The 11,485-nt window shown below is 45.9% G+C and overlaps 1 protein-coding gene across 1 annotated transcript; it reads left to right on the forward strand.

Annotated features, from left to right (window-relative positions):
* Window positions 1–653: 653 nt before the first annotated feature.
* On the forward strand, window positions 654–11,153 carry KCNV1 (potassium voltage-gated channel modifier subfamily V member 1). Its single transcript, XM_054017191.1, has 4 exons — window positions 654–887; window positions 2,175–2,687; window positions 5,703–6,229; window positions 10,303–11,153. The coding sequence occupies exons 2-4, from the start codon at window positions 2,206–2,208 to the stop codon at window positions 10,812–10,814; spliced, it is 1,521 nt and encodes a 506-aa protein (XP_053873166.1). The 5' UTR covers window positions 654–887; window positions 2,175–2,205; the 3' UTR covers window positions 10,815–11,153.
* The last annotated feature ends 332 nt before the right edge of the window (window positions 11,154–11,485 follow it).

An 11,485-nucleotide genomic window follows, 5' to 3' on the forward strand; every position in this document is an offset into this window, starting at 1 on the left:
GGGAGGGGGCTATAGGGCACTGCCAGTGGGGGTTGGCGGGGCGGGGGCTATAGGGCAGTGCGGGGGCGTTGGCGGGGCGGGGGCCATAGGGCAGTGCCAGTGGGTTTAGCGGGGAGGGGGCTATAGGGCAGAGCCAGTGGGGGCTGGGAGGGGACTATAGGGCAGTGCCAGTGGGGTTTAGCGGGGAGGGGGCTATAGGGCAGTGCCAGTGGGGGTTGGCGGGGCGGGGGCTATAGGGCAGTGCCAGTGGGGGTTGGCGGGGAGGGGGCTATAGGGCAGTGCCAGCGGGGGTTGGCGGGGCGGGGGCTATAGGGCAGTGCCGGGGGCTTTGGCGGGGCGGGGGCCATAGGGCAGTGCCAGTGGGGTTTAGCGGGGCGGGGGCTATAGGGCAGAGCCAGTGGGGGCTGGGAGGGGACTATAGGGCAGTGCCAGTGGGGGTTGGCGGGGCGGGGGCCATAGGGCAGTGCCAGTGGGTTTAGCGGGGCGGGGGCTATAGGGCAGTGCCAGTGGGGGTTGGCGGGGCGGGGGCTATAGGGCAGTGCGGGGGCGTTGGCGGGGCGGGGGCCATAGGGCAGTGCCAGTGGGTTTAGCGGGGAGGTGACACGCAGCCCCCAGACTCTGCCCAGTGCAGGCGGCGCCCGGCCCGTTCACACGGAGCACGCGGGTCCCCAACCCGCGCTGGAATTACCTCCCTCCGCAGCACATGACCCGGAACGCGGGTCTGGAGCTCCCGGGAGCTGAGCGCGCGGGGCTGTGGCGAGGTGCGGGCGGGCAGCGAGGAGCCTTGTCGGAGCAGCCGTGCCCTGCTCCCGGCCGGGGGAGCCACTCGGGAGGAGCCGCCAGCAGCAGCAGCGGCAGCCCAGATGTGCAGCGAGGCGGCCGGGCAGGTAAGGCACAGCTGGCTCCTGCTCTCCTTGGCACTGGTGCCGCTATATGCCCAGCATCGCCCAGCTCGCCGGGCGCTCGGGAGAGATCCGTTTAGCAGAAGAGTTTCTCGCTCTGTCTCCCTTAAACAACCCTCCGGCTCTTGCCAGCCAGCCCCGGGACAGCGGCACATCACCGAGTCCCTTCGTGCATTTCTATGTATTTTAAAACGTCTCAGTAAAATATAATCCCGCTTTTAAAACTTTGCAGCGGGTTTGTGTTCCAGCAGGCGTCAATGCACGGTATTGGGCTTTAAACCATACCTGTACTGTAGGTAACAAATTATGATAAGGATGGAATTGTGATACTTCGGGGGAATTTTAACCCACCCCGTTAGACTTTTAGCTATTCCAGCTGCTTAACTTTTTAAGTAGGTCTGTTATTGCTGCCAAGTACAAACAGAGTGATAGCTTTGATGACCAGCTGGTTCATGCAGATATTTTAGAGAATGGTTATTTCCTATGTAGCCTTGGTTAATGGTCATTCTTAAGTACAAAACATGTACAACTTTCTCCTCCTCTCTAAAATCTCTGTGGATTTGTTTCCATATAGTTGGCATACAGTTCTTTATGTCAGAAAAGCAGACGGCTAACATCTCCAGTTCTGTATGGGAGAGGTGCTATCGTGCTGGATAAAGTGTATGAGTTACTGGGATGCTTAATTTGCCTCCCCCCCCCTTTCTTTTATGATTCATCAAATGTTGTCTGAGAGACAGGTGATGATGGTGCTAAAATGCTAAAGACAATAATCCCCTGGATAGTTGCAAAGAAGACACATATAGTTACAATCCCAAATTTCAAAGCAACTGGATCTTATATTGATGTCTCATTATGGTAATAAATAAATCTTAGCATGAAACATGATTCTTTAGGCACTGTAATTTTAAAATTTTAGGGCATATCTACAGCCCTTTCAAGTCAGTGGGAGTTTTTCCATTGACTTTAATGGGATTTGGATCAAGCCTTTAATGATCAATCAAATTCCAATTGGTGTAAAACCAATGCAAGGTAAATATATTTCAGGGATCATTATTATTTATTGTTAACCAGATGTATATCCTGCTGGGCTACTTCCGTCTTTTTTTTAAGCTCTATCTCAGATGGACGCTTTGCTCTGAGCAAGTGGGGTCAGGAATGTCCCCTTGAATCTGTAAGGAAATTGTATGAAAGAAATACATTTAAAAAATGGGTTGGCCCATTTCCCTCAACTGGGCTGTCTTCTCTTCACCTTTGCTGTGTCTTTTAACATAGGAGACAGTGGGCTGCTGCTGGCAGCTGCAGGATGAAGTCGCCTCCCTGCTGTATGTCCCTTTCTTCCCAGACAACCGGACAGGAGCCAGGGGACAGCACATCGCTGGGTTCCTTGGAGTCCAGCGTCTTCTGCAGTGAGGAGGAGCAGGGGCCCTTGCTGCAGAAAGTTGACCCCTCCTTGGACTGTTTCACCATCAATGTGGGTGGCAGCCGCTTCGTACTGTCCCAGCAAACTCTGTCTTGCTACCCAGACACCCGGCTCGGCAAGCTGGCCGTGGTGGTGTCCGCTGCCCGGGATGTAGCCTCTAGCCTCCTGGAGCTCTGCGACGATGCCAACCTGGTGGAGAACGAGTATTTCTTCGACCGGAGCTCGCAGGCGTTTCGCTACATCCTGAACTATTACCAGACAGGGAGGTTGCATGTGATGGAGCAGCTGTGCGCCCTCTCCTTCCTGCAGGAGATCCAGTACTGGGGTCTGGACGAGCTCAGCATCGACTCCTGCTGCAGAGACAGGTGAGCACTGGGAAAAGGAGGAAAATAATAATGTGGGCTGGATGCTCTCAGTATCAACTCCTGCTGCAGGGAAAGGCAGGCTCTGGGGTGTGGAGGGAAGAGATCCAGCAGTGTGGGTTGGAGGAATTCAGCATCAACTGCACTTACAGGGGTAGATGGGTGCTGGGGAAGGAGCTGAGCTGCACAAACTCAGCACCAACTCCCACTACATGGACAAGTGGATATTGGATGTGGGAGGGAAAAGGTTGGAAGAGGTCAGTGGAGACTGTTACTAGAGGGGAGGTTGGTACTGGGGGCAGGATGATGAGATTCAGTATGGGAGCAGTGGCTGGGCAAATGCTGCATTGACTTCTGCTAAAGGGACGGGTGGCACTGGGAGTTCTGGGTGGGAGGAGGAGGAGGCAGAAGGAAATGCCTGGGGGGGACAGGCTGAGCCAGAAGTGACAGCAGATGAAAATGGTAAATAGGGACGAGGAGAAGGTGGACATCTGTGACGTTTGTGCTAGGATATTTTTATTCTTTTAATTCTATTGGTTGTGGTTAATTTTGGTTACTGGTTTATTTGTTAATATTGAAGTGTGGGGGTGTTCTAAAAATGATAAATAAAAAATCCAAAATACTTACATTAAAATCATTATAATCAGATGAATGTGATACAAAAACCAGTGCACACCTGCACTGCCTGACAGTCCAATAGTATCTATTCCAGAATGGCTTCAAGGTGCTACTCGATTTCACTGATTTCTTAATAGATTTTCAGGTCAGAAAGGATCACTATGACCATCTAGTCTGACCTGCATAACACAGGCCATAGAATCACATCTAGTAATTCCTGCATCATGCCCTTATCCTGTGGCTGAGCTGGGACATATTTTTTGAAAGCCTTCTAACCTTGATTTAAAGACTGATGAAAATCCACCACATCCCTTGGTATGAGGCTTGACTATCAACAGCGATCAATAAATGTACTGACTACCAGCATGTATATATGGAAAAAAGGATTGTCTCATGCTTCTTGGTAATCTCCTTGTTTGAAGAAAATGTTCCATAAATATGGCCCTGATTCAGCAAAATATTTAGCACATGCTTAAAATCCATAATAACTACTCAACAAAGTTGGAGAATTGTTTTGCTGAATCAGGACCTAAATGTTTAAATAAGGTGTAATTAACAGATATAATAAAATAGGTTCTTGAGCTATTGGTATGTTTTGGACAAAGGATTATAAAGGTATAAAGGATTATATACCTCCCTTCTAAAGCAATGTAATAAAAATTAAGTAAAATATTATTAATAAAAATGACAAGATGGTTTAGAAACATAGGGCCTGTCATAACTATAAAGGGAAGGGTAACAGCTGTCCTGTGTACAGTACTATAAAATCCCTCCTGGCCAGAGACTCCAAAATCCTTTTCCCTGTAAAGGGTTAAGAAGCTCAGGTAACCTGGCTGGCATCTGACCTAAAGGACCAATAAGGGGACAAGATACTTTCAAATCTTTGGGGGGGGGGGAAAGGCTTTTGTTTGTGTTCTTTGTTTTGGTTGGGTGTTCGCTCTCGGGACTGAGAGGGACCAGACATCAATCCAGGTTCTCCACATCTTTCTAAACAAGTCTCTCCTATTTCAAACTTGTAAGTAAATAGCCAGGCAAGGCATGTTAGTTTTCCTTTGTTTTCTCAACTTGTAAATGTACCTTTTACTAGAGTGTTTATCTTTGTTTGCTGTACTTTGAACCCAAAACTAGAGGGGAGTCCTCTAAGCTCTTTAAGTTTGATTACCCTGTAAGGTTAATTTCCATACTGATTTTACAGAGATGATTTTTACCTTTTTCTTTAATTAAAAGCCTTCTTTTTAAGAACCTGATTGATTTTTCCTTGTTTTAAGATCCAAGGGGTTTGGATCTTGATTCACCAGGAGTTGGTGAGAGGAAGGAGGGGAATGGTTAGTTTCTCCTTGTTTTAGATCCCAGGGGGGTTGGAACTGTATTCACCAGGAGTTGGTGGGAGGAAGGAGGGGAATGGTTAATTTCTCCTTGTTTTAAGATCCAAGGGGTTTGGATCTGTATTCACCAGGGAATTGGTGAAGGTTTTTCAAGGCTTCCCAGGGAGGGAATCCATTGGAAATGGTGGCAGCGGGACCAAAGCTAAGCTGGTAGTTAAGCTTAGAAGTTTTCATGCAGGCCCCTACATTTGTACCCTAAAGTTCAAAGTGGGGATACAGCCTTGACAGGGCCTGATTCTGCCAGTCTTACATGAGCATCCCCTACTCTCACAGTTTGTCCCACTGACGTTAAGAGTAGAATCATAGAATTAGGACTGGAAGGGACCTCAAGAGGTTATCTAGTCCAGTCCCCTGCACTCAAGGCAGGACTAAGTATTATCTAGACCAGGAGTCGGCAACCTTTCAGAAGTGGTGTGCTGAGTCTTCATTTATTCACTCTAATTTAAGGTTTCGCGTGCCAGTAATACATTGTAACATTATATATTATATAAGTCTATGATATATAACTAAACAATTGTTGTATGTAAAGTAGATAAGGTTTTTAAAATGTTTAAGAAGCTTCATTTAAAATTAAATTAAAATACAGAACCCCCCGGACTGGTGGCCAGGACCCGGGCAGTGTGAGTGCCACTGAAAATGAGCTTGTGTGCCGCCTTCGGCACGTGTGCCGCAGGTTGCCTACCCCGATCTAGACCATCCCTGACAGGTGTTTGTCTACCCTGCTCTTAAAAAACCTCCATTGATGGAGATTCCATACCTCCCTAGGCAACTTATTCCAGTGCCTAACCACTCTGACAATTAGGAAGTTTTTTTCCTAATGGGCAACCTAAATCACCCTTGCTGCAATTTAAGCCCATTGCTTTTTGCCTTTTCTCAGAGGTTAAGGAAATGTATCAAATTCCCTTTAGGAAGATTTACTCTGGTTGCAGGGGGTTTTTCATGTGAAAGGCAGTTTCCATAATAGTGCAAAAATTGTCATTCAAGGTTTATATTTTGGGTTGGATTCCCTGGGCAGGTACTTCAGGAGGAAGGAACTGAGTGAAGCTTTGGATATCAAGAAAGATGCAGAAGAGCTGGATGCCCAGGATGAAGAAGAGGATTTCTCCGGGAGTCTCTGTCCCAGTGTCAGGCAGAGGCTCTGGGAGATGCTGGAGAAGCCTCGCTCTTCTGTAGCTGCCAGGACTTTTGGCACTCTCTCTATGGCCTTTGTTGTCGTGTCCATTGCCAATATGGCCTTGATTTCTGTGGAGCTGAGCTGGTTGGCACCCCCACTACTGGACGCCCTGGAGTATGTGTGCATTGTCTGGTTCACAGCGGAGTTTGCCCTGCGGCTCCTGTGCACACGGGATCGGTGCCGCTTCCTGAGGAGCGTGGCGAACATCATAGACCTGCTGGCCATTTTACCCTTCTACATCACCCTGCTGGTGGAGAGCATGTGCGGTGGGGAGAGCTCTCAAGAGCTGGAGAATGTGGGGCGCATCGTCCAGGTGCTGAGGCTGCTCAGAGCTCTGCGTATGTTGAAGCTGGGCAGACATTCCACAGGTACCTTTAGCACATAGATTTAACATAATATTGGTTTTAGCGTTTCACAAGCCATAAGAGGTCAGAAGAAATTAACCAAGCAAGTTAAATGTACAGACACATAGTAACCCTTATAGATTATCCGGGGTGCTGTTGCCTCAGTAATAAAACTGAATCTGCATAGAAGGGATGGAAGGAAATGACCAGTTGGTCAAAAACACTAGATACATACTCAGGGTGGCTACTCCCCCGCTGCTCCTGCCGCTGCGACTACCCTCCAATGTTAGTGCACTAGCTAGCAGAGCTAGTCTGGGAATGGAATTGACACCTGCAGCTCGAAGTGTAGCAGATCCTATGACGGCTCCTAGTGGCAATTCCCCAGGTTTGTAATGACAATTGTTGACATCAGATAACTTCACTTTGAAATTTGGGGTCAGACCTTTCTATCTTTCATATGTTTATTTAAAAACCATTCAGGAAATTATTGTCCTATTGGTTTAGCATCGCCTGTCTCTCTCCCATATGGAGTTTAGTGATTTCTTGTCGTTGAAAGGGAAAAAATTGAATTAATCTTATCAAAACCTGATAACTCTCCTAGTCTAAGAGCGAAGTATCACATCACCATTAAAACTGAAAATAGTAGTCCATTTCTTTAGCATACAGAATTAGATGCCACTTAACTACACATGTAAACGGCTCCGAAGAGGTTAAATGCCAGTGGTGATAATTGTATACTTTTTGAAATGTAAGTTTTACCAGTCGCCCAGGCTCAGAGCAGTAAATCAAAAACTGCAGCTCGTTATAATTTGAATGTTGTCGGAAACAGTTATCTTCTGGCAGAGCAGGCGCTGCTATTAACATAAACCTAGTAAATCAGAATGGAAATATACACTGTACAGATCTGGAGCCTGTTTCCTGCTAGTTAAAGATGACAAAATGGTGAGGGTTTTTCATTTTGATTCTAACGCATACATAAACATAGTCATTAATATGGAAAGTTCTGCACACAGACGGGATCATCCATAATCACATCTCCCCCTCCCACCTACAAGCAGAGTCACCTACCTGTATGACATCATCCCTGGGATATTGTAGAGACCCCTTTTGCACAGTTGGGATCCACTCCAGCGGAGTGGATGGGGATGGGGCAGGCTCGGGGAAGGGACGGGAACCCTGCTGTGCGTAGCAGGGTGTGGCAGAAAAATGCTCAACTTGCCCTGCACATTTTGTGACGAAATGGCAGAGCCAAACTATTCCTGTGGGTGGGGGTGATAAAGACAGGACACAACTATGCCTCTGCAAAAGCCGAGCTATGTTTGGGGAAGGGATGTGGTCAGAAAGGGGACATAAAGCAGGCTGTGAAGGCTGAGCAGTTGGATTTGATACACCTATTCAACCTAGCACTTCCCCAGCATAGGCCTAGTGGCACAAAGGGCCAGGGCCACTGCTCTGCCTCATCTAGACTCACCGTTACTGGCACCCCTCATGCTACTGGCAGTGCTACCAAGACTCACTCCTTGCACTCCCCAGCACCTACAGCGAAGTTATTGCAGCCCTCCTCACAGGAGGAAAGCAGGACTCCCTAAGGCCTTTCTGCTCAACCTCAATGTGCTTGTGTTGGAGCAACCATGGTTTGGCTTGGCCAGATAAATAATTTGAAAAGAATTGCTTTCATATGGTAAGAAATTACAAAACCTGCACAGCCACTGACACCTACTGATCACTGAGAACATGCTTATTGTGTGCCCTTTAACTTGTGTTTGGCTAAAGCATATCTTCCAGAAAAGCATCCACCCTTGAACTGAAGACATCAAAAGATGAATCTACCACTTTCCTTCATAGTTTCATCCAATAACTAATCACCATCACAGTAAAAATGTGCGCCTTCTTTCCAATTTGAAGTTGTCTGGCTTTGACTTTCAGGCACTGATTCTTCTTATGCCTTTCTCTGCCAGATTAAAAAGCCATTTAGTACCTGGTGTTTGCTCCCTACGAAGACACTTACACATTGCAATCAAGTCACCACTTGATCTTCTATTTGCTCAACGAAACAGGTTGAGCTTTTTAAGTCTGTAAGGCATTTTTTCCAGCCCTCGGATCATTTTAGTGGCTTATTTCTGCATCCTCTCCAATTTTTCAACATGTTTTTAAATATGGACACCAGAACTATGTACAGTATTCCAGTATCAGTCTTACCAATGCCATATACAGAGGTAAAATCACCTCTCTGCACCTACTCACTACACCCCTATTTATAAATCCAGCAAACAAAAACATGGGAAGAGAGCCCTGAAATTCACTAATGCTTTCAAAAAGAACAATGCTTTATTTAACTTGTAACACTTCCCCTCTGGGTCACTGAAAAACTAATTACTCACTCATCTCTTCTAGTTGTTAGTTTTGCAAGGTGCTCAATGCCACTAACTTCCTTGCAAATTGAGGGTTATCAGAGCTGGTCCTTAGGACTGGTCTACATGCAGCTTTTGTACCATTATAACTATATTGAGTGATATAGGTAAAGGTGATACAGCCCCTAGTGTGGATGAATTTATACCAGTATAAAGGTGCTTATATGGTATAGCTTATTCCCCTACATTTACAGGAGTATGCTATACCAGTATGAACACCTAAACCAATATAGTTATAGTGCTACAAAAACTGTGTGTAGACAAGCCCTTAGTTAGGTAGGGTGGAGGAAAAGAAAAAATCTCTAAAAAACAAGGAGCCCAATTGCACTCTCTGAAGTGCATGCATCAAACCAGGGGCTTTGTGTGTGCACTGGGAAATAGAGATTGGCCCAAAAGCACCAAGAAATCTTAAACACATTTATGTCTCAAACTCCCAGAGATTCCAATGGCTGTCTGAGACCTGCAAAAATGTATGAGTTCAACCTTAGGGCTGGTCCCCACTTAGTCCGGACTTCGGACTAAGGTACGCAAATTCAGCTACGTTAATAACGTAGCTGAATTCGAAGTACCTTAGTCCGAACTTACCGCGGTCCAGATGCGGCCGGAAGTCTCCCCCCGTCAACGCCGCGTACTCCTCTCGGCGAGCTGGAGTACCGGCGCCGACTGTGAGCACTTCCGGGATCGATCCGGGATCGATTTATCGCGTCTTAACCAGACGCGATAAATCGATCCCAGAACATCGATGGCGTGCCGCCGGACCAGCCGGTAAGTGAAGACTAGGCCTTAGTTTCCAACATTATTTGGTTTAGTTGGAGCTCAGTGGGGGTAATTTGTAAGCATTGCATTTCTCCCCCTCAATAAGAAAAACAATATTAGTTATTTAAAAAATTAGTGAGAGAAACACTTTATCAGAAATCATAAAGTCCTCAGTGATCAAGAAGATATAATACAGAGACCCAAGTTATCATAACTGGCTTTAGAGGATGCCCTGTTTTGTGGATATATTTTGTTTTTCATTTGTGTGCCTATGGCATTTCTTCCTTTGCAGTGTTATTGTGTTTGCTTTTTCACTCCTGCATACCCTAGAGGGGGAGGGGCAAAGAGCGACCACATGTGCACACTTGTCTTTGTCCTGTGCAAGTCTCTGCACACTAATGCTCCCTCCCCCTACCCACTCAGCTTTTGCATAGGGGTGCAAGTGAGGCAAAGGGGTTTGTGAAGTTGGACAATGCCTGATCCTATCCCCCAAATTGAATGGCTCATTTCCCTCATAACAAGTTACTCCAACTACATTGTAATTGAAGGGATGTACCTGGCAGAGCTGGCAGTAACCAGCATAAGAGAGGAAGGCATGAGATGTGTATCTCCCACTCCTGTCTTTGAATGTCTTCCCCCTCACTCTAATATGATTCATGATCAGGCCCTTATTAATTTGTATACTGGACACCAATATCTATTCTTTTCCATTTCAAGATAGGGACCATAAATCAGAGACCTCTGTGTTTTATTTCTTGAATAATCATGTTTTTCCAATGGTTCTCCAAACAGCATTGCCTCCTCATAAAGGCATTCCTGAGGTTGAAACATAAAACGCAAAGTGTCTAGCTTTCAGAACAAGTGCTTCTTAACAGAGGTATGAAGACTGTTACATGGATCAACCTACTGACAGGATTTCTTGTGTTCCAGGCTTGCGATCTCTTGGGATGACTATTGCACAGTGCTACGAAGAGGTTGGCCTGCTGCTGCTTTTTCTTTCTGTGGGAATATCTATATTTTCCACGGTGGAGTATTTTGTTGAACAAGGTGTCCCTGGCACAACTTTCACAAGTGTGCCCTGTGCATGGTGGTGGGCAACAACTTCCATGACAACCGTTGGTTACGGCGACATTAGACCAGACACTACCACTGGCAAGGTAGTGGCCTTTATGTGTATATTATCGGGGATATTGGTCTTGGCTTTGCCTATAGCTATAATAAATGACCGTTTTTCTGCTTGTTATTTTACACTGAAGATAAAGGAGGCTGCTCTTCGACAGCGTGAAGCTTTAAAGAAGCTCACAAAGAACACATCCACTGACTCAAATATCAATGTTAATTTGCGAGACATATATGCTCGCAGTATCATGGATATGTTACGGTTAAGAAGCAGAGAGAGAGCAAGCACCAGGAGCAGTGGTGGAGATGATTTTTGGTTTTGACTTTATAAAATCTTGTATAACATACAGACTACTTCAAGGTGTAGTAGTGAATGGTAGGACAGCTGTCATTTTACATTATTCACTCTTAGCATATTTGCTCTCCAATTTGCAATTTTATTTTCTTGGTGCATTTAAGATAACTAGTGTAGGCCAAAGGCATAACTCAAAAACTCTCAAGGGGCTTTGAAACTAATTTTCACAATTGGTTCTTGAACTGGAAAAATATAGGGGACCCATCAAAGTAAAATAATGATCCAAATCTTTGTCTATGAATCGTATGTCCTTGCTAACATACAGTAATAAAGTTTTACACCCTTCCCCCCCTCAAAAAAAAAAAACGGGGGGAGGAGGCTTTTGGTGGAAAGGATGAGGAAATTAAAAATACTTGAAAAGAAAGACGCTTAAGGAGTAAAGCACTGGTGACATTTCTAATGGCTTTTACATTTTGTATTATTGTTTGTAGATGTAAACAAGAGTCAAGGGGCTGATCCTTGTCCCCATTCTGGCCTCCATCTGCTACAATATCAGTGGCATAGAGGGGCCACAATAGGCTGGGGGAAAATTTTCCCCAGTTCAGGAGAAGCATAGAGCTAGCATAAGCAGGCACCCTCACATGCCCCAGTGTAGGGCACATGTTTATGTCAGGACTGGTGATGAAAAGAGGTATGGCT

Source organism: Malaclemys terrapin, chromosome 2, assembly GCF_027887155.1.
Source record: "Malaclemys terrapin pileata isolate rMalTer1 chromosome 2, rMalTer1.hap1, whole genome shotgun sequence".
Taxonomy (NCBI): Eukaryota; Metazoa; Chordata; order Testudines; family Emydidae; genus Malaclemys; species Malaclemys terrapin.